The 24,733-nt window shown below is 41.2% G+C and overlaps 1 protein-coding gene across 4 annotated transcripts in view; it reads right to left on the bottom strand.

Annotated features, from left to right (window-relative positions):
• Window positions 1-24,733, bottom strand: part of mcu (mitochondrial calcium uniporter) — a 57,065-nt gene that overhangs the window by 25,941 nt on the left and 6,391 nt on the right. For 2 of the 4 annotated variants that reach the window (XM_078272754.1, XM_078272756.1), the window contains exon 2: window positions 3,009-3,122. In XM_078272754.1, the coding sequence (XP_078128880.1) occupies window positions 3,009-3,122 (114 nt within the window). The remainder of the gene's footprint in view (window positions 1-3,008; window positions 3,123-24,733) is intronic. The other 2 variants (XM_078272755.1, XM_078272757.1) reach the window with 1 other exon arrangement.

The raw sequence follows: 24,733 nt of genomic DNA, 5'->3' as shown, positions 1-24,733 counted from the left end.
CTTGGCTCTGTTGTTTCACCCCGTTGTGAACAAGGCCTTGCTTGGATAACCCACGGCTGATGTTTTGACTTACCAGCAGTGTACGTAATGTATTCATTTCCTCTGTTCTCATTCACTAACCCCCCCCCCCAATGCCGAGCGGCCTGCTGCAGTAAAATGTAAACACGGTCCGAGGGAAGCCGCTGCTCATTTCTCTTTGTACAACCACCCCCCACTCTGTGCAAACCCATGCCTGCCTTCTCCATTTCATGTAACCGAATTACATACTTCACCAACACAAACAAAGCACACTGAACACACAGAGAGAGAGAGAGAGAGAGAATGAGATGAGCTAATGCACTGCTATCCACAGCTGAAGGATTACAAGCACTCAAGGAACAAATATCCTATTCTCATCATAAAATTTTCATCCCGTGCAAGCTTGTTGGTGGGCCGAGCGCATTTCCTGGTGAAGAATATACACACTTAACCTTGAGCTGATCTTTTTAACATAATGCGTCTGCTTTATTGGATTCTAGCTGAACCTTACTCACAGGAATACCAAGTACAAAGAGTAATAGTCTGACCAAGCCAAGTTGGAGAAGAGGCAAAGGACAAAGTGGCAGCGCCGACGTTCTTCTGCTAGATCTTGTGACTGGTCGTCATGTTCTATTGTAAGGTCACTTATATGACACCTTGTGCCGAGAACAGTGCGACAGTGTTGTACTTATCCTCAAGTGATATCATGTAGGAACCAAGTACACATAAATACATGCAGACTCTGCATGTGCACACTCACTTTAAGTATACCTCTAATAATAGCTGATAAAACAATCTCAACCTGAGGTTCAGTCAGTGGGTCATATGACATCATTATCTTTAGCAGGTGTTGGGGGGCATTTCTGCCTTTATTGGCTAGGAAAGCTGAGATATGAAAGGGAAGAGAGAGGGGGGAAGACATGCAGGAAAACCGTCACAGGTCAGACTCGAACCCTGGACCTTCTGCGTCGAGGAACAAACCTCTGCATATGTGCGCCCGCTCTACCAACTAAGCCAACCAGCCACCAACGATCATTCTAAACCATGGAAAAAGTAGTAAAAAAAAGAAATCTGACCCAGAGGTACATTTAAAATAATCCTTAAAACTAAATTTTTAAGGCAACATGGGGGACAGCTCCTTTAAGTGCCATTGTCAGTGACATTTTCTACAAATAAGAAAATATACTTTATATATAAGCTGCCGACAAATATGACATACGTACATTTTTCTTATACTGAAAATATGAACTTTAACAAATTTAATACATACATTACATATATTTATAACTTGCATTCATTATCTTTTTTCTAATCCTTATTTTTTACTATTATTCTAATTGATTGTTGCCCATTAGCCTATTAACACATGCTCTAGAGTACGCCACACTTGGATTTAACTGCATGTAGTGGAAATATGAGTATGTGACAAGTTAGTTTTTGAATCCTCAAAAGAAAGATGCTCATCTGCTGATGAAGATGATGTCATGTGATCAAAAGCCCCAGAAGAGGCTACTAAATTGACCTTGTCAGCTGCTGTTTCCAAGGTCAGAAATGAACTACAGGAAAGTCAATTACAATTGAATTAAGCATACAATTCTAAATGACTTATTAAGAAAAACCTATTGTATTGTTTAGGCTAAGAATGTAACTTTTACTTAAGTAAAATTATTTAAGTACTGTGGATTCCAGGTGAGATATATGAAATGTATGATTTGTCAATATTAGTGTTCTTTTTCATCCATTGTGTACTACACAAACCTTCAAACTACACTGATAGTAGCTATGTGGAAAGTACAGTACTTTCAACAATTTGTTGCAACTCCATTCCTGCAACACAACACTGCAGAAAAAAAGACAATAAGACAAATCAAACGCTTGCTGGATTGCACCACCATGTGATTCAAAAACAGATGGCAATAGTCAATCAAATGTATAACTGAGGAAGAAATTAATTAGGCATTGATATCACGCTACTGGGCCCTGAAAAAGAGACACGCACGAAAAAACCCAGACTCATCCATTATTGTGTCAGAAAGCCCCATAAGTACCAGACAGTGGCAGGTGTAATAAACATCTGCATGTCAGATTAGTATTTTATTATAATTTATCCGACTCGACTGTGCTGATTTAAAAAAATAATAACAATACAATAAACTTGACCTGGTGGAACGCTTTTGACAAGTTTGCTTTCATACCACAGCCATATGTCACTGAAACAGCTTGTTCTCCACTGTTACCTGGCACATTGCATTTGCTAAACTTGCTGGTGTTTATAATCCAAATACATACTTGCCAAAGTGTTGATTTTCAGGCCATATTAAGATTTGATGGGAAGCTGGCTTCATATCATGTCAATACTGAATCAAAGTACCGACCCCCCCGGTGGAGAGGCTGCTTTGAACAGTGGGATTTAAAATACATTTGAATAAATATCTTCCATTAATGGCTTTATCAAAAGGCTGCTGTCCAGAAACCTCACCTACCTTCAAAAGGATTCTCCCCTAAATAGGCCTTGCATGCAAATCACCGGTAAACTGACAATAATATACAACAGATGACTCTTGTCAAAACAGTGGCGGAGGATTATTGAGATTTTGATGACAGGTGTTTTTAGTAGTTGATATCAATCCAAAAATTATTCTAGACTGAGGCTGCCAGCAGAAAATATTTTGTGCTGAATGTTTAGCACAGAGTTTCATTTTTTCAGCATCTAAAAAGTCACAAGGGAATAAAACTATCCATTGCTACTTAAATTCATAGTGGGCAGAATGACGCACGTTACATTAACTGCCAATTTCCCTTATCTAAATGACTTTAAAATCTGATGGTGTCCGATAGTGCTGACGGTGCTGATGCTAGCTGCTGTCAATATAAGCTCTGGATTGAAGTGCTGTCCACATCAGTGAGCCATACACATTCACACAACTAGCTCTAATGAATATGGATTTGTTCCAATTCCTTTTTTAATACATGCATGCAGACACACTAACCTGTGGAGACAGGGCAGTGGGAGGCTGGGTGAAGAGTGTGGAGTGGGCTGCAGACCGTAGGCCATGTGCTCTCCTGACAGTCTGACGGGTAAAAGGAGCACACAGTACCTCCTGCTGAAGAAAAGAGAGAAAAAATAACAAGTTGAGGAGCATCATTGTTAGCGCAAAGTGCAAACAAAGTGTTTGGGATAATCACAATACGAATGAAAAATAGCAAACCTCATGCTATTACAGCCACCATCAGGAACTACAGTACGATACAATGAGCTAAAAAGAGGCTTAAAATAATGAGGCGTGAAAGTGGTAGTTTTATTTTCTATTCCCATCACAGGCCAGGGCAAATTCTTTTTTTGCTGCAATTCAAACACACCGTGTGGTGCAAGATGGTCGAGCTATCGTGTGAAACTTGCTGTGTACGCTAGAGGAAGCAGCCTCTGCCGCTGCTCTGTCAATCAGACATGGAAGAGCTGCCCCACACCTAAACCAGGATTAGTAGTCACTTTCTAACAACTGGGTTGCTTACAGGCTGACTTATCATACTACAGGAAAAGCACAAAATATGGTTGCTTTGATGTTTCTGGATGTGAACATTTGAGATGATGTTTCGGTAGAGGGAGCGAGAGAGAGAGAGATATTTTCAACTGTGTGGGGATGTGTGTCTGACGGTATGATAACCTTCAGCAAAAATATCACGGTTTCACGGTATTGCAATTCCAGCTATGAATGTGTGTGTGTGTGTGTATGTATGACAGAGGGTCACAGTATACTGGAATTACTAAAATACTTTCACCTTCAAGTAAGTGTATGCACTCAGATGTTCCCTGCCTCCCAGCACTGCGGACAGATAAGATGGAGATAAAGTGGGACACTTGTCCATTATAAACACGGAGAGCACCTTGACTGCGCACACTGAACCACAACTAGTGCACCCCATAAGCCGCTCATATTAGACCCATGTATGTTGACTTGTTTAGCTTCTGGGGGGCGGGGGGTCTGATCACAGATAAACGTTTACAACGCAAGCCGCTCAGTACTTAAACACTTCACACACACCTGCTCTCTGCGTTCTACATTAATAACAGCAGCAATAACAACATTAACAACCAGAGGTCAGACGTGATTACATTTTCAAAACCAGCCACCATCACCAGTACATTTAAAGGCATACTATGCAACTTTTCCAGCGAGCTGCAGTTCCAATGAGACAACCTGTAGGGGGACCAAAGCTGGAAAAGTTGCATAGTATGCCTTTAAGAGGTAACGTTGAATGAAACATTTAGGACCTGATTTACTCAGATCTCGAATAGGACCATCTAAACTGAGTTTGAAAATACACAGCAGGTGCAAACTATAAACATGCAAACATTGATTTTCTTCTCACCTGCATCAAAAATTATAAAAAAAAAGTGCTTTTTACCACTTAGTTTTTCTGGCCATGTTTGAGCTCAAATGGGATACATAATTGATGTTAATTAGTTGTTAGTTTTTTTGAAAACCTGCATATTGTGTAAACAGGACAGCAATCCGAGTCATCCAAAATGTAAAAAAATGAATAACGAGGAAGGCTCTTTCCAAGCTCTGTCCAAAGGCAACAAAACTGCCTACTCTAAAGCTAACTAACAGACTTTTACAAGAACCTAAGTATAGAAAACGAAATGTTGTTTAATGGGGGTTGCAGTGACTTCCTGTAGTCTCCGCTGGTTGCCTGTTGACAACCAGTTTTTAAACACAAGCTATCCTTCCATCCACGCCAGCTGACAGTCTTGCCTGGGTCCGGGACAAGATAATCTCAGATGCCCCCCGTGCCCAGATCTCTCCTTTTCCCTTGCTCTTCCTCGCCTCTCCTCTGCTCTTCCTCTCCTGTTCCTCTCCTCTGCTTTTCCTCTCCTCTCCACTCTGTATCACTCACTGTGTGTGCAGCAGCAAGTTCAGACCAAAGATTCCCGATGTGATGAATCCTGCAGCTACTTGCAACGCTGTTTACACCAATGAGACGAGACAAGACGGTGTATCATCTTCATATTCATTGACTTCATTCTAAATATGAATGTTTTATATGTTTTATGTTAACTTTAGTCCCTCCCAAATTTTGTAGACAGTGCTACGGCCTGCCTACAGATGACTTTAGACTCTGTTGCTCCCCTCAAAAAGAAGATGATGAAGCAAAAGAAACTAGCACCTTGGTATAACTCCCAAACTCGCAAATTAAAACAAATCTCACGAAAACTTGAAAGTAAATGGCGTTCCTCCAAATTGGAAGAATCTCATTTAGTTTGGCAAGACAGTATGAAAACATATAGGAAGGCCCTCAGAAATGCCAGATCAGACTATTACTCATCATTGATAGAAGAAAATAAGAACAACCCAAGGTTTTTTTTCAGCACTGTAGCCAGGCTGGCTGACAGCCACAGCTCTACTGAGCCATCTATTCCCCTAGCTCTTAGTAGTGACGACTTCATGAGTTTCTTTAATGATAAAATTATAACAATTAGGGATGGAATTCATCACCTTTTGCCCTTAACTTCTAATGGTTCACCTTTGAATGCAGGAGTGCTAGAAAGAACGACAGGACCTGACGTATACTTAGACTGCTTTTTTCCGATAGACCTTCAACAATTAATGCTAAAGGTCTCTTCAGCAAAGCCATCTACCTGTCTGTTAGACCCCATCCCAACGAGGCTACTTAAAGAAGCGTTATCTTACTTACGTACTTCGTTACTAGATATGATCAAAATGTCTTTATTAACAGGTTATGTACCGCAGTCATTTAAAGTAGCTGTGATAAAAGCTCTTCTGAAAAAACCCACTCTCGATCCTGAGGTCTTAGCCAACTATAGACCTATATCTAACCTTCCCTTTCTCTCCAAGATCCTTGAGAAAGTAATCGCTAATCAGTTATGTGACTTTTTACATAGGTATAGTCTATTTGAGGACTATCAGTCAGGATTTAGAAAGCATCATAGCACAGAGACGGCACTGGTGAAAAATACTAACAACCTTCTAATTGCTGCTGACAAAGGACTTGTCTCCATACTTGTCTTATTAGATCTTAGTGCTGCATTCGACACTATTGACCATACCATCCTTTTACAGAGACTGGAACATTTAGTTGGCATTAAAGGAATCGCACTAAGCTGGTTTAAGTCTTATTTCTCTGATCGATCTCAATTTGTCAATATCAACGATAAATCCTCCAAGTACGCTAAAGTTGGCATTCCTCAAGGCTCAGTGCTTGGACCAATTCTTTTCTCCTTGTATATGCTTCCTCTAGGCAATATTATTAGGAAACACTCAATTAACTTTCACTGTTATGCGGATGACACCCAATTATACTTATCAATCAAGCCAGATGAAACCAGTCAGTTAGCCAAACTTCTTTTTTACTTGTTACTTGTGGTTCCTAGAGTCTCTAAAAGTAGAATGGGAGCCAGAGCATTTAGCTATCAGGCTCCTCTCCTGTGGAACCAGCTCCCAGTCTGGATTCGGGGGGCAGACACCGTCACCACCTTTAAGAGTAAACTTAAAACTCTCCTCTTCGATAAAGCTTATAGTTAGGGAGTGAGGAGTTGCAGCGTTCACCTAGACCGGCGAGGGAAGGTGTGTAGCCACAGTCATGATGCACCGCCTCCCTATCTCGGCTTCTCTTCATAGAAAGCTTACTATATTTAGGGTATGAGGAGTTGCAGCGTTCACCTAGACCGGCGGGGATGGGTGTGTAGCCACAGTCATGGCGCATCCCCACCCTATCGCTGCTTCTCCCCATAGAAAGCTTACATATACTTAGGGAGTAATGAGTCGCAGCATTAGTCTAGACCGGCGGGGGAAGGTGTGTAGCCACAAACACAGAACACAGCCTCCCTATCGCCCCTTCTCTGTAGCTCTTAGTTATGCGGTTATAGTTCTAGACTACCGGGATACCTCCTTGGACACACTGAGCTTCTCTCTCCTCTCTCTTTCCATCTGTGTGTATTCGTGTCACAGAAATGCTTGTTACTAACATAGCTCCGGGGAGCTTATTCCCTGGAGTCCTTATGTTCTTTTTCCACCCAGCATCATCATCTTGGATCATGATGTCACCTACATCATGGTGGCAGCTGTCGCTGTGGTCATGCCCTACACCCTGCTGTGCCCTATTACACCCTGCTATGCACTGCAATGCCCGGCTTCGACTTGCTATGTCCGGCCAACGCCCTGTTACGCCCTGCTGTGCTCTACGACACCATGAACTATTATAACCATTACAATATCTTTATTGTGACTATTATTGCCATTGTTCATCATACCCCCAACCGGCACCGTCAGACACCGCCTACCAAGAGCCTGGGTCTGTCCGAGGTTTCTTCCTAAAAGGGAGTTTTTCCTTGCCACTGTCGCTCTGACGCATTCATGCATGCTCTTGGGTGAAATCACTGGAATTGTTGGGTCCTTGTAAATTATAGAGTGTGGTCTAGACCTACTCTCTGTAAAGTGTCCTGAGATAATTCCTGTTATGATTTGACACTATAAATAAAATTGAATTGAATTGAATGTGAATAACGTGAGCGATAGTGAGATGCTTGCTAGAGTTGCGTTTCGAATGAGAAATCTGTCTTCAGTCACTCTCTACCTCGCTCGTCAACAAAGTGTGTACGCGGGCGCTTGTTGAGCCTCTGTCTCTGCCTTTTCCAGCTGACAGTTTGTGAAATATAAATAAAACATTATATTATTATTTGGAGTAGCTTAGGCCTGTTAGGTTACGTTACAAGGCTCGTAAACGTTGGCTGCGCTATTTCTTACCTTGCTCTACATTGACTTTACTAGTTCCAGCTTCACCGTCACCACCTTTTTTTAAATATTTGTTTAGAAAATCTCTAAGGCCTCTATTTTATTCTTCTCTTTTCTTTCCTTTTCTGAGCCCCGGACTTGTGCTGAGCGGACATTTTAAGCGTACTGAACTTAAAAACAAATGACAACATCAAATTTTGATCAGTGGCCAAACCATTTTTGTGTTGGGGGTGGGGGGTTCTTGACCACTATTTCAAGGACAATTAGGAAGAAAACAAATAAAAGCTTTTATGTAACTCAAATATTACATAGGCTATTTTTTCCACAAATAGGCCTATTTAAAAAAAAATATATAATTATTCCATAATTTAATGAGAGGCCCAGTTCTGTAGTAGGAAACCCACATATAGACATTGGGAGAACATCAACATGGACAGGACCCATATAGCAGGTGGATTCCAGCTGTGACCTGCAGAGCTAACCACTAAGCCATCATGCTGCCAGTAAATGTGAGCTTTACATTCATTAATCAATAGTAATTACTTTAACAGCCTATAATAAGAAGGCTGGCACGAGTAGCCTTGGTGTAGCAGTAATTTTCTAATGACACATCTGTGCTGTGTGTCCTTTCCGCTATCAGAGCTCCAATCTACGAATGGATGTCGGCTCAAGTTAATTCTCTCTCTCTCTCTCTCTCTCTCTCTCTCTCTGATTACACACACAATTACCTTTCTTTTAACAACTTTCAGCCTTGGTAAATTACATTTGACGAGAAAGGACAGAGCTTGTATTATGCCCGTTTGAGTTTTTGCCAGTGGTAACAGTTATGAATATATCTTTACACAGGAAACACGTTGGTAAATAAGGTCTGTAGCTTCTCTCAGATTATTTTTTCCATAGAAGAATAAAGTGGGAATTTACTTCTCAGCGTGCAGGGCTCAGGACCAGTCAAGCTCGAACATTAGCTACCCTGGAGAGGTGCTATGATAACCAGCATTGAAGAGATTTGTTTTCCCTCCAGCTCTGCAAACAAGCAGAATTCATTCTTTTTTTCCTTTTCTTTTTTTTTTAAGGTTATTTGTGGGCACCTCCAGGCCTCTATTTTGACAGGACAGCTGAAGACATGAAAGGGGAGAGAGAGGAATGACATGCAGCAAAGGGCCGCAGGTCGGAGTCGAACCCGGGCACGCTGCGTCGAGGAGCAAACTTCTACACCTGGGCGCCCACTTTACCAACTGAGCTATCCGGGCACCCCAGAATTCATTCTTGAAACGATTGTGTCTGACATGGACTTTTCAACCCAAACTGGAGCTTTCAAACAACATTAAGGCAATGGACCTTAGTACTAAGATAGAATGTTGCAGCAGGATTATTGCCTCTTCCTTATCTATGCCAAGTCAGGCATACAGCACCAACTCATAGGAGGGGCCTTGTATTCAAGACTCCAGCAACTATAAAAAGTGTCCATGAACTGCCAAGAGAGTCTCCTCCGGTCTGTTACTGTGGAGGAGGAACAGCATTTGTCAATAGTTGGTGTGGGATTATTTACTGATCCTAGGTCTCTGCCAAGCAACCAAACAGACTTATTTTCATACTGGCAGTGAATTCAAGCTGCGTCAATACAGTTATAGAATAATATGGCTGCATGGCTCAATAAGCACCCGTTCATAAAACACTACAGGTTTTACAATAAGGTGTACAACACTGATATCTATTAATACTGTATGTACTAAATCTGATCTTGTTTTGGTGCAGCATCACATGCTATATTACATGGTAATTACTATTCAAATACAATTCAGTAATATGTTTCAGATCTTTTTGAGAATAATTAGGGCTTAATGCTAGACTTTTAACCAAAATAATGAGATCTCCAAGCAAATTTTATATTAATTCCCACAGGTATTAATGCCATTTAAAATGTGACAAACTCTTCTTCTAAAAAATATACTACCATATGCTCCAGCCTAGTTGTTTCTGAAAGAAGTTGCAGTGACCTCTTTGCACAGGAGCAGAGGCCCTGTCTATTTCTGTTGATTAGATTGCCACAGAGGACAACAGCTGCTCTCTCTAGATACCAACCACAACACTCGGATAGAATCATACAGAACGTATACACACTTAAGAGAAACAGCACCTTATTCTCTTATACCTTATACAAGAGGCACCAGCTGGTTAGGTCCCTACTGACAACACCTTTTCTTCTCACAATAAGCAACAAACGGGTGAGAAGATTTATTTTCTGCTTGAAAAGCAGAAACTCAAATGCAACAAGAATGAAAACATCCCATATTGTTACTCAGTCAGCCGAGAAGTACATTTTCAAGCATTCACAGCTGCCTAGGGTAAGACATATGCAATTCCAAAGAGCTCGCAGAAGTGCCAAGCAATAAACTGGTGACAATAATTAGCACTATATTGTTTCTCAATTACAAAATCTAATCGTGTTTTAGAGTTATGTTTTGTCCACATGGATCAGTGTAAACGGATACACACTTCAGAGAAAAAGAGGGTAAGAAGACTCCAAAGCCAGAGTGTAGGATAAAGGCCTGGTCAAAGAGTAGTTCCTGCATGTCAGGACCCTGATATTCACTAGGGTTCAATATTTGAACTGCCACTTCCAATTGACAGTTCGACATCATTTGAATCAATGAAAAAAAACGGAGATTCAGGTTACCAGGTTAGCATTTAGAAGAGTAGGTAACACAAGTCTTGAAATATAGGTCAGTATAGTGCTATTCGATTAAAAGATGCAGATTTTTTAATGGGAAATTCGGTCTTTTTAATTACAAAAAGGACGAATTTGTTGAAAAAAGCATATTTTTTGATAAATGTAACGATGATATGACAACAGGAGATCCATTGATATTTAAAACATACAAAAGTAGAATTACTCCAAAAAAATTTGCAGTTTTACTTTTAAACCTGCTCCTAATTATGGTTTTAAAGTAAAACTGACAGCCTGACTCTGTAACAATGCCTAGGTGCTACAGTATAGAATACAAAAAAAGTGTAACTTTTGTTATTATCATGAGGACATTCATAATCGTATTTCTCAACATTAGCTCAAGAGAAGAGCATGTAGAAGACACTGCTAGAAAAAAACATATGTTTTCAGAGACAAGACAACATTTTATTTGATTTTAGATGATATAGCATAACTTAATCAGTCACACCACGTGTGACACACCCAGAACATGCTTTATACTCTTTGTCACAGTGTCAAAAAGAAGTGACCACTGGCTGCCACGAATTGATTTACTGATTGACTTATGGCACAGTGTGTTATGAGCTTGCTGCTGCTCGGGGGGACCAAAATCTCTACCGATCAGAAACACGTTAAACCCAAACTCTAGGTGCACGGCCCGCAGTCTTCTCAGGTAACTCCAATCCAATCTCCAAACTCCAATGTCGTCAGTCTGATGTGTCTGACATCTGAGCGACAACCTGATCCGCAGAGACACATACTGGAGTGTTTACACCAGCTCCAAGCCAGGACCAGACTCCAGCATTTTGTCACCTCTGCACATTCCCCATGCCTGAACATAAGTGACCCAGCCAGCAGTTTAAACACTGGCAACCACTCATCAGCAAGCAGCCAGAAGACTCAGATGTCTCCTGATGTAAGATATCTCACAGCTCAGATTGGCTAATTATTAATTCCAAACGTCACAGTCAGATGCTATTAAAGTGGAAGATTGAGCAGTCGAATAGGGCTGCGGGTGCGCGCTGCTGAAGATGGCATCAGACGACGACATGTGTGTCTTCAGAAATGTCTACCCAAAAGCTGATTAGCCTGAACAATTTCATTTTGAAAATAATTCCCCTGCATGTAAACAGTTGATAATGTCTTGTATACCATTGACAACTCTACTGATCCAGCCAACTCAAGTCTAAATATACAAGAGAAGGGAGGGAGTGGGGAATCACAAGCATCAGATACCTACTTTACAAATGGCCAGACGATACAAAAGTCTAAAACTAATACCTTAAATGAATTCAACACGCCACATTAATAGTTCAGTGAATCCAGATGGAGAATTTTGTATTCAAACAAAATGCCTTGACCACGATTTATGTCACCTTACACCTACAGCGGACACTAAAGCTATCTTGTACACGGTGAGAGGCCAAAAGCTGAGCTGAATTAATGAACACTGGGTCCTCGGCAGCTTCTCAGTTATAGAAATAACATGGCAGAGGGGTCAGGCAGGTGTCAAAACATGGCTGGTGTGGAAGCTGCTGAGAGATAATTAGGAACAAAAGAATGGGAATGCTATTTGCTCCCAGTTAAGTGATTTAACCAGTACAGCAGATGGTAAATGGAAGGCATTCTATAGAGAAAAGAGCCGGTACAGATGCGTGACGGCCATTTCTACTTATATCATATGCTCTTGTCCTCATATTCGTTCAAATGCACACAGCTATTTAATATTGCATGTTGAGTATATAGAGAGAGTGACATGTAGAGTCTTGTCTCTCTCTCTCTATACGTCTTATACTTTGTCTTTGAAGTCCTGTTGTCAGCAGGCTCTGCAAAGTTGCAATTTTTCCATGACTCTGCACCAAAGTGACCAACATTTATTGTACAATTTAAGTGATTCATGGTCTGATCTGGCTATCTCTGCCCATTCCCTTATCTTTCTTTCTCAGTTCTTCCTGCCTTGTTCATTCACCCTCTCTGCATCTCCCTGACTAGTAGGAGCAAGGCAGTCAGCCCCAGGGAGATGGGGAGGGGGGAGGAGGGGTAAGAGAAGGAGAAAGTGGGGAGGCTGCAGGCAATCACTTGCCACCGAGAGCAGAGATGAAGAGAGGGGAACAGGACAGGGGAAGAGTAGAGTAAAATGAAATTTCCAACACATTAAGCACAACCAGTGGCTGCACACACAGGGTGAAGAAGAGTGGGGGGCTGCTGAGTGACCGCTGTCTTTCTAGCTAAGGAGAACTGATCCAGTTACAGGGCTTCCCTGGATGTTCCCTGGTGATAGGCAGACATATAAGGTTAGGATAGATAGCAATAACCTGTCCATGTAAGCCGAGGGGATGTGATGGACTCAAACTAATCACATCACAGATACAGTCAGACTCTTTGACCCAACAGTCGGCCTCTCCTCTTAAGGACATGTTGACATTTGTGTGTATGTTTTCTGATGTACAAATGTGTGGGTTATGTGAGCTTTGCTACAAGGGTGGACAAGGAAATTACCGGCATCACTCTGCTGGGTTCCTGCAAACCAATATAAACCAGACAGAAGGGAGAGTGCTGCACAGTCATTGACCGCCTTCACCATTTATCACCGGAGAAACCTGACACAACCACCTACTACCCCTCTGCCATCTATCCACTGTTCATGTGGGATACACACGCAAACAGGGTCATGAAGGCGGGGTGCGCAGAGAGTGAAGTTGACAGCTTAGAGTCTCCTGCTGCAGCAGAGATGAATAGGCGGGCTGAAAACTGCCTTTATTCATAATGGAACACGAAAACAAAGCAGCTTCATCCCCAGGTGTCTCAGGGACTATAAGAGGAGGGGAACAGACGAAGAAAGGAAAGCAGGGGGAGACTTAAGTACAGAATATGAGGGCTGTGCAGGCAGCACAAAGGCTGAAACATGCTAGAAAACAGTCCTACATCTACCATTAAAATATTTTTCTGATTTATTGCCCTAGGTGTTATCCAAACAAAGCTTAGAAGGGCAAAAGAGCAACACCATAACATTCCCGGTATTGTTGGAAAGCTGGAATGGCCTGAAAATGTCAAAACAAGCATTGCTGACTTGATCACACTTCTAAAGACTTTGCCATTTCATCTAGCATTTAAGGGGAGGGCCTATGGTTGTGTATACAATAATGAACTGAATATGTAAGTAAGAAAGGACAAAAAGGATTTAGAGTAAGCCGAGAGTAAAGTTTTAATGTAAAGTTTAAGAAAGAGACTGCGGTGACAAGGTTAGAGACAATCGGATAGAGAAGAAACCAAAAAGGTTGTATGGAATGTGCGGTTTGCTTTCTCTCACACAAAAGACTCACACGTCCTACTGAGCTGAGGAGATAAAGCTGATGATCAGCTATACAAAGAGTAGAAGCGTGGGCGTGAGGAGGAGGAAGTGCAGGCACATCAGAGAGAGATGGAGTGAGCGAGCATCAGAGAGGAGAGGAGGGACTATGCATTAAAAAAGTCTGTGTGTGTGTGTGTGTGTGTGTGTGTGTGTGTGTGTGTGTGTGTGTGTGTATAAATATATGTGTTAAATAATAACATTGGAACAGAAAAGGGCACATTTTCAATCTTCAGTCAATACCAACATTCATTGTTTACACGATTAGGTATAAAATCGAGTAACAGCCAAATGTTGTATATATTAAATAAAAGACGGCTGACACTCAGTATTGGTGGGTTCCCGAACTAAGTGGCTCTAATTCTACACAGCCAGCCAGGTTTTTCACGTGCTTACACATTTTGGGTATCACAATAGGAAGAAGTTTGCTTACAAGAGTTAGATGCAGCATGAGCACAAAGGGCAACCGCATACTATGTCTCTGCAGGTACAGTAAGTCTAACTCAGGCTATACAACCATCAGCACATCTCCAGTAAATCCTACCTTTTTAACCTCCTAATGAAAGAGTCTAGAGACTCGCTTCCCAATACTGCAGGTCACCTTTGACTTTAAGTTGAGCCTGGCTGTACTGTAACTTTAGTCCACCACATCAATCAAATGTTTATGGGCCTGTCATTTGTCTCTGGTAAAGCTGAGGATAAAGTTAGCAGTTTCCCATAAGGGCATGTTTTCATGTACAGTAAAAGGCATTGGAGGCAGTCAGTAGTATGAAAGGAGGCTATCTATCCCAACAGCAACAGATCACGCAAACACATAACCATTCAAATTAAAATACTGTGTTTAACAGATGGTTCTGTCTGTATTAACTGCAGTTGTTGTAACCTTTTTAGAGCTGCAAAGATTAATCTTAGCTTAATCGATCAGTTGTCAACTATTTAATTAATCGCCAACTATTTTGATAAATCCATTAATATCGGTTTGGGTAATTTCTTAAGAAAATATAAAGTTTCTCTGAAACTTCTCTGATTTCAGCTTCTTAAATATTTTTTGTTTCCTTACTTCTCTATAGAATATCTTTGAGTTGTGGACAAAACATGACATTTGAGAATGTCATCTTGGGCTTTGGAAAACACGTATCGAGCATTTTGCATCATTTACCGACATTTTATAGACCCAACAACTAATCAATTAATCAAGAAAATAAGATTTTTCGACAATAAAATGAATCGTTAGTTGCAGCCATAAACCTTTTTAAATCAGCTATTAGAATGTTGGCTGATTAAGAATCACATTTACATTTCAAAGATGTAACAGACTTTGTGGGTTGAGGGCCAGAGGATTACCAACCACTGCCGCCCACACCACTTGACTGAAGGGCTTCTCACCTTCAGTACAGTATGCCCTTCTTAAACCGGCTCATTATAGCACACTTGAGCTGTGGGAATTGTGAGGGGAGCTTGTATATCATTTCCACTGCACATCTCTGAAAGTAACTGTGCTGACCTGCAATAGCATGGCCCTGCTTAAGAGCTACAGTAGATACCATTAATGCAAACAGAGCACACTATGTTGCTCCTTCACATCAAAAGTTTTCCATCAGAAAACCAATGCAAGCCATTGATTGTGAAGCATCACTAAGGGCGTCAACCGATCGGTATTCCCTCTGATTACTTGTTTTCGTATTGCAGTTTGGGTGAACATCAATCCTCCACGACATCCTGCTGTTCCTTTTTCTCATTACAGCACTAGCCTCTTTGCTTTTTCTCCACCAGAATCTGTGAAGCACAGTAGCCATTATAATTATAATAATAACTTTGTATACGGCTATGAAGGGAACGGACTACTCTTACTCTGACACTCCCACTGCCTTAGACATACAAAAAATGTTTTGGTTTGTATGAAGATGTCAGTTGAACGCAGGGTTCGGAGAGTTATAAACTAAACGGCAATAAAGCAACAGACTGAAGAAATTACACATTTTTTCCCTGTGGGTTTTTGTGTCAATTGCAAAATAAGATTTGAGCAGCAGCAACTCTCTTCAAATTATATTTGACAATATAATGCTTTATATTCAATTTTGCATCAAAAGGTAGTAGAAATTTGAAGCAAAGGCCTCATAGGCAATTCAATAATTCAAGACTGGAATAAACACTGCCGCTGCCTGTGCACCGTAGTGTTACATTTATTCCAAAGAGGCTGAATGGAAAGAAGTGCAGGGCAGTGCAGTCACCCAATAACCAAGTTGTGAAGACGCCTTTTTACTGAGCGCATGTCTGCACAGAGAAATGTTGTACTGGATCCTGCTAGATGAAATTAATTTTTGCATAAGAAGCAGAGAACAGGAGACAATGAGACGGATAACCTTCAATGCTTGGTTGGAAAAAAGGACATTTTCAGTGTGCAAAGTGTTACCCAGGCAACAGCAGCACCAGGACTTTCGAAAAGCTCCAGGATCCTGTATATTTACTTCTCTTCTCGCCTCAAAATCAACCTGTTAGTGACCTGCACATGCCTTGATTTTTGGCAAGGAGAATTTCTCACGTCTGTCTATTGCCAGTGTAAAATAGCTGGATTTACAAGATAGCTCAATACAATGTAACTTTATAAACATTGCCTAAGGCTGAAAACAAAAGAAAGCCTTGCAATGGTGCTGAAAAAAGAGATACTCCTATAACCTCCCCTTCAACTCTCACATTCTCCCCCTCTCAACTCTCCATACCCCTAGTTTTTTCTCCCTCCATCTCTTTTTCTTCCCATCCAGTTCCTGTCCAGAGTGGGATTTCCCCAGGGTTTCCCTCAGGACCTGGGTTAGTAAAGGCTCTGGAAGTGTGAGTTGAAAGCTCAGCTGGAGGTCCATCACTGATCCCCTCTGATGTTAAACTTAGCTCTTCTACCTCCTCACGCTCAACAACCAGGTGGATACCTAGTAACTTTCTGGCTGAATGACAAGCATTTGATGCATGCATGCAGCGGCTGTACGGAAGAATAAAAGTCGGTAACCTTTCTTTGACAAGCCGATAATTGTCTTTTTCATGCGCATTAGAGGGAAGTTCTGGGGCTCTGTTGCAGATGGGCTACACAGCAGGCAAAACCCCACAGAAGAGACACAAATAACTGGGTCAGAGAGATGTGTATCAGCTGAGTTTTTTATATGCACAGTGGAAACAGTACTTTCTTTTATTCCAATTCCACAGGAATGGCGCACAACCCCTCCCAGATCAATACCCTGGTTACCCACATTAGCAGAACAAGAAAACAACTTTTCAAGCAAAAACATTAAAATAATTCAATATAGCTGCCACATGCTGGACATGTGGCCACTTCAACATACCTTAGGAGCAACATAATGGAGCACAATTATAGTGAGGCAGAAACATTAGGCAGCTGTTTTGGATCATAGGATTCCAGGGTGATCAAAAGCCTTAGATAGTCCTACTCTGAGACTGGTCTATGAAAATAAGATTTATAAATCAGCATTTGTGAGTCTGACTGTCTGTGCATGTGTGTGTGTTATTAAGTGAGGCAGAGTGTTATAAACTTTACAAGAACAATGGTTTGCAGGAGTTGTTTCCAAAGCAAACGGGGAAGCTGCTGCTGCAGTATTTGTCGAGTCGACTCAGACATCTGCAACCAGCAAAGAGGAACAAACTTGTTGTCATTTTCCCAGACTGCTATGGCAACACTGTCCTGACAACTACATATGGAATATAAAGACATACTTTTATCTAAACTAGCCCAAAATCCTGTCGTCTACAATGCCCAATGAAGACCGTCTCCATGGAAATGCATTCTCTGACAAAGTCTCCTCTCCACCATCTCCACAATCCTATTTATAGAACGGCGGGGCACTAGCTAGCTGGCAAAAGATGAGTAACAGTATCGTGAGAATGGAAATGTCTAGTATCTCCATCTCTCCATGATGCTGCTTGTCTTTTTGCTCAAAGCTTCGTTTCAAATCAAAGGCTTTGAACAAGCATTCACACAAACAGCTGACGAACAATCCCCAGTCTGTCACACAAGAGAAAGCAGATTTTATGTGTGTGAAGTTGTATCTGTGTGTGTGTGTGTGTGTGTGTGTGTGTGTGTGTGTGTTTCAAGCTGATGCAAGTCCTGCAGGGTATGCGCCACACAGCACATATCCAAAGCCAGACAGCAGTGTGAAGACAGCGGGCAGCAGGGTCATCGCTAACCCTCTCTGGCAGAAGGTCGAGGGACTCTTCGCTCTGTCGCTTTCTGACCTCCGTGTGTGGAATAAGGATGTGAAAACCACAGGCGTTTTTCGAGGTCAACAGCCTCTTCCTTAGTCTCCATCAAGAAAAGGGTGTGCGGCAAGTGTGTGCATGCACGCGCACATGCATCAAAATTAATTAATAAAGATAGATATCTCTCATTTCAGGTCTGTGGTACAACAAAGAGCTGGACTAGCATAGCTATAGCACACCTGCAGCACATCCTCAGCCTCACAGTGCCCTTAAAGAAACAGTCACAGTCTATAAACACTGTCAGAGCTCCAATCATGCAGATTAGCATTAGCGCTAATTAGCATTAGTCTACATGAATGTCATGCTTATTAATACCACACTGCAGTTGCACTATAAAGATGAGGCTCCTACAAACAGCGCTGTGTTAACTCAATGGCCGAGAACAACAATTATGACGGTCGGCTTTCATTAATAAAAACACTCACTCTCAATGATCGCGCTAACAAGACGAGTTGCCATCATTTTAATCAAACACTACCATATATCTGTAGGGCTGCTGCGGTTATTATTATTGGATATTCCTTCTTAAATTGATTCCCTGATACCACTATGAGTGAAGAGTTAAATGTTTTGTAATCCAAAGAATTTCAAATATCTTCAGTCCGTCTTTCAGACCATCACGTCAGACACCTCATCAACAGAAGATTACAGCAGCAGAACCATTTACATAAGCAATTTACATACTGCCCTGCTTCCCGGAGGTGCCATTGAGCAGAGACAAGATTGTATCTCTCACACATCGCCCTCTCTAAGTACTTACTGACTTTCACGTACAAGAAGGTAGAAACGCCAATTTATAAGGCTAGGCACAGTGTTTTAGGATAGGCCATGATACATTGGCTGGTGAAGATGGTTGAAATGACAATATACGTATATTTGTGAGACAATGCATACCTTTTTTTAACTTTTTTTTTTTCTATACAGTTTAGAATGAGGTATGATCCCTTTAATACAGTATATCTGTCTGTATTAGGTCATTCTGTCAATGTTGCAAACCAATGGGCAGGACTCCTTTATGCCAATATTTACAGTTTTTTTTAAACAGTGTAGAGTAAGGACTTGATTTTTCAGTTTTTGACTTAAATTAAAAATTGGAGATAATTTCCTCTATATCAAAATACACATATCAATATCAGAGTATAGAAATGTCCATACCGTTATGGGGGATGTTAACCATATAGCCCAGTGTCAGCCCTATTGTAGAGTATTGTAGGGTTGAAGACATTCTGTCCCTCAGCTGAGCCATTCACCAGTTTCCAGTTCAGCAACAGTCCATTAGATAGTTTAATTTCAACTTGACATGTTCAGCAGTGAGTAAACTCATTAGATGCGCTAATTGTACAGTCATATTATAGTATTTATATTAGATATGGAAAACGTATGATGCTATAGAGCATTTCTCTCATGATGTATTGAAGTAACATTTGGTGAAAAACCCTTCAAAAGGATTATCTGGTCAAAACCTCTAACCCTCACAGAAATATAGAATATCATTAAAATGACTGGTTGGTGTAAACTAGGCTCCAAAGTGCTGAGGCAGCAAAAGGCAACCCCACCACCACCCTGCTCATCTCTGACCCCTCCCCACCTCTTCCATACAATCTCAGCTGTGCTCTCTGAAAAGGCATGCTTATTCCACGTGTGTCTCCAGCCATTGAGCCACTTGTGCTGATACAGCAGTTAATTAAAAGACACAAGGCTCAAACTCAGACCACCGATTTGTTTAAATAAATAGTTAGCAGTTAGAGGAGACAGGCCTATCAACAGGAAAGCTATTAGAATCTTCACTTTGCAGAGCGGCAAAAAAATTTTTTTTAAAAAACAACAGCTTGGGTTACGATCAAGCTTGTCGTGACTTGAGCGAGACATGTTTGGCTTTTCTCTCCCGTCCAGCTAATCATTACCATTAAAACAACGGGACTCAAGGGCTTTTAGGGTCGATTGTTTGGCAGAGATGTGCATCTTTGTTTGTTTTCTCCATGGTGAATCCCCTGTGTGTGCTTGTGTCTACCATGGCACTGCAACAACCTGGGTAATTACAGTGCAAACAAACTGGGCGCCAGGCCGAACAGAGCCATGCTTTCTGGGGCTGATTGACTCCCTGGATGTGCTCAGAGTCTGATCAATCTCAGTTCTTGACTTCTGGTTGTGTAATGAGGTTGTCACAAGCATCATTCAGAAAACACAGACAGCTCATTTGAGGCAGAGAGCAGGCTGGTGTTAGGGTTACAGGAAAGGTTTTGTGAGTCAGCGTAAAGGGGCATCGGAGCTCCTGGAGACACAAGGGAGAGGACAGCAGAGCCTGTTCACTCCAGTTTTTGTGTGGCAGACATCCCGTCTCCTGTCATAACTTTTCAGACCACATGTTGTCTCTGAGCAGCTGCCAGGCAACCACTTGTTTCTGTGTGCCTCCTGAGATGCTCAGTTATTTCATGTTTTAAAGACTCCTCCACCTGTTGTTACAAGAGTGCAGATTTGTCATGATTGAGGATATGCAAACCCATGACATAGTTAAAGAGCTGTTTTCAGCCATTGTAATACCTAGGTATTGCATATGGTGGTCAGCCTCAAGTCATAGAGCTACTGTGTGTGTGTGTGTGTGTATATATATAAAAACTGTCTTTTTAACATCTATACCAGCGAGTAACAGCTTGACTTTCACATGACCGACAAGCCAGTAATTGATGGGGTGGGTAATAGTTCTGGAATACTGGATTTTGTCTGGAAAAAGGAAAATCTGTTTTCTTGTAACAAACTACAGAATGGGAAAAGGATCAATTGATAATGCTGATAGTGTTGATGCCTATAATGCGTTGAATGTGTTTCCCACCTCGTAAAACATTTAAATAAAGTAAATTATACATATATTTTACCTTTGTTAGCTAGCAGTCTAATTCTTACCTGCCTTCGTTGTGTAATATTGTGTAATACTACATTTCTTGCTACTGCCACCAACTCTTGCACGCTGAAACAGCATGAAACCATGCCAGGCAAGTTGTCACAAGCCCTACTATGACGGTTGTAACTAATGCCTGCCAACCACTCAGGGTAGCAAAGGGAGCCATTGCTGAAAAGAAACAACAAATAGCAGGATTGCTTGGCACCACACCATAGAGAGAGAATTCCTCTCAAGTCGACACACACTTGTACAGTATAGTCACAATGACCTCAACACAGGGATGATTTCTCAGCTCTCCATACATCCTGTTTAACCATGACCAGCAAAGCCCTCATTTCCCTGGTAACCTAACACCAGTAAGTTTCACCACCACTCTGATAAACTTTGAAATGCATGCAGAGCAGCCTCATCTGTCCCCAGAGACCAACTGGCTTTATCAAAGGAGACACTGGCCTGCCCTCTTAAATCAGCAGGCCAAAAAAGGTGTAACAAACTTGAAAGTGTCAAGTTCTCCTGCCATTAACCCAGTACATTGATCCAGCAGGAACAAAAGGACTTCTCATTAGCTTGCATCCAAGCATTTATAGTGCTATTAGCCTTGTTTAAGTTTGCAGGTGTCCCCTTTGAAAGTGAACGGTTTAGTAATTTGTGCACTTTATTTGGCTTTCAAGGTTTGTCTGCAATACGTGTTGTATTCTATTTGGGTAAAACTATAACCTAATTGTGTCCTTGAATGCCCAGTACTGTATCACTTATTCCTCCAATAGAGTAGCTAAGTAACTTATATGGATGCATAAATAATTTACAAAGTAATTATACTCAAATCAGTTTTCAAGGATCCTAAATGCTGCTGCTTCAACATTATCATTTAGATGTATTCTGCTAAAAATGGTGCTCATTATATTTTGGAGGGTCATGATATTCACTTATTCCAAAGTTAGCAGGAGCAGTTTTACCAGGAAAAAAGTTGATATAGCATTTTCACCTACAAATCTACTTATTTAAAACAGGGTAATGGTCTTCTGAGTAAAACTCCAATTTCAAAGCAAACCGTGTTCTGTAGTTAGACATATGCAAACATCCTTTCAGTTTTGCTGACAGTGAGATGGGGAAGCTGTAATGAGAAGCAGCCCTTCTCAGCTACTTTCTCTTCAGTGAAAGAGGTGAGACTGAGGTCAAGGGAATCCTCACATCACACAATCCCAACATTCTTCGGAACAACCACCCAGCTATTACTCAATCATTAAAACAAGAAGCATTCATGCATAATGTTACCAATTCCAACTAAGAGCTGCCTCACAACAGCTTAGCCAGTTTCTTCTCTCCTGCTGCCTCTCTTACAGTCAGTGATGATTCTCCTCTTGCTGCCCTGCCCTGATATGATGCTTTAAACGGCACTATTGTAGTTTATGGAGCTGTCAGATTCCATACACCATATTGTTTTCAATTTAATAAAGCAGTGCAATGTAGATAAGTGGGAGAAGAATGGGTTCAGAGAATACTGCTCTATCACGGGGCTGATACGAGAAGCTCAACACACAATAGTCCGATTATGGTTTTTATTTTCATTAGTACACAAAGTCTATCTAGTCTTGCTCAGGGTGTTTTAAATGGAAGGGGGGGGCATACATGATACATTCAAGTATGAGGGTCTTACCTCTGAGTGAAGGAGCGGGCAGACCTGTCAGCAAAGTGAAATTTACTTGCATGCTTTGGGGAAAAAGGACACGAGACAGAAAGGATTGTTGGCAAGCAATAATGAGTTGCACATTGCTGGAGCTTTAGCATTCACAAGTTGAAAATGATACACCTATTTATCAAAAGCTTAATTGTCTGTCAATATTCCTGCACTCAGCCATCATCTGTCCTACTATGCATTTTGCATTAATTTACCATGAACTTGTATAAACAAGGGCATAAACAACCAATACTTCCTGAATAGAAGTCGACCCCCCCCCCCCTCCCTTTTGTTAATAAGCTGCATAATGGAGAGTCTTGATATTTTCCAGGGTGCAGTTCTGTCAAATTGAACTCTGTAAAGACAACAAGGTAGGAATAATTTGCCACAGGAAGCGAATGCTTCGTGTCCCCTTTCTCACTGTAATGAATGAGGAGAAAAGTTCCTCCAACAAATGAAAGGTGGACAACCACACACGAGTACACTCAGGTACGATATTAGCATACGTACCCAATCATTCGCATTCAAGGTCGTCCTATTTTTAAGGTACTCTGGCCTGCAGATATAACGGACTCTGCCCCTCATAGTTAGTCACTCCATTGTACTTTTGTTGCTCCTGTGATAATTCTCAATTTGCCAAGGTTTTATGTAAATCAAAATGTTAAAATGTAATAAAAATGAATAAAACATGCTTTTCAAGACCCTAGAAGCCCACAACAACACACGCAGTATGTACAGTATCTAAACTGCAACACGTAGTACTGCAACATGTAATAGTTGCTATGGGGTGGGAAAAGAAATCAATTCATGGTATGTATCGATGTTATGTAATTCTTTACAAATGAAATAAATGTCAGACTGACTGACTGACATGTGATGTGCATTCTTTTTACAAAACAATTAGTTTTTTGAAATGTCTCACAATATATTGTTACTAGAAGTGTATTATTCAACTTTTGTTTTTGTTAAGAAGGAAAAGAAAATCGCAATACTCAATACTATCAAATCGTAATAAATGAAAATCGCTATACAAATCGAATCGGCACACATGTATCATCATGAAAGAATCGAATCAGGACAAAAGCATATCGTCCCAGCCCTAATAGTTGCAGTGCTTGTCTTGGTGTGGTGGAGACAATCTGGTCTAGACAGCAGAACACCTCAATCTGGAAATGCTTTCACATAACTGTCACGCATTCTTTGACAGATCTGGGCACAGCTGACCTTCATACAAGGCAAATGGGCCCAGTCTAATTTACACTGCTGATTTGGACCCAGCATTGCCACAGATTAGTTCTGCTGTCACAATAATGAGCCCAATCCCATGTCCAATAGCATGAAAGGCTGTGCTGCTGGTGTCCTTCAGGTACTAAGAGCAGCCTCACCTGCCCTTCTGGTGGATGACGCCACCAGGCCGACATCCCAGAGATGAGAGGGGGTAACCAAGCGTCGCCTCCATCCATCATCACATTACACACGTTGGCCTAGTTTATTGTCCTTTTCAGACTTGACTGCAGACACGCTGGGCCACACAGAAACATGGGAAGCAGCTAATTAGTCTATGCCAAAAGCAGTAGTTCACCAGTCATTTACCACTTCGAGGGTGAAATCCCTTCCAGAGTACTAATGAGGACTTTGTCCATCACAATAGTCTCATCCATTACAACGCTACAGCATCTCCATAATGAACAGCAGATTACAGACACATGTGGCCCCTCATTCTCGTAAAGATTTGAAGCATTAAAATAATAACTGTAATGCTTACACAAACTACAGCTGCACGATATCAGGAAAATATGCGATAACATTGCTGAATATCGCGATATTAGACAATATCACTTGTGATAAATAAACAGATATTAAAGTGAACTCAGTACTTTCAGTATTCTGCTAAAATACAATAAATTGCTTGTTGAGTTTAAAACAAATAAAAGGAAATCATTCCAACATTCTTTTAAAGAATGACAGTTACATTAAAGTGCAGTTTTCTACTGATATTTTATTTCAACTAACACAAAACATCTCTGAGTGTCTTTCGCGATATGTTGCAGCCTTTCGCGATGTG

Source organism: Sander vitreus, chromosome 17 (genome assembly GCF_031162955.1).
Source record: "Sander vitreus isolate 19-12246 chromosome 17, sanVit1, whole genome shotgun sequence".
Lineage (NCBI taxonomy): Eukaryota > Metazoa > Chordata > Actinopteri > Perciformes > Percidae > Sander > Sander vitreus.
Note: the sequence above shows the minus strand (reverse complement) of the source record. Positions and strands in the feature narration are given on the sequence as shown.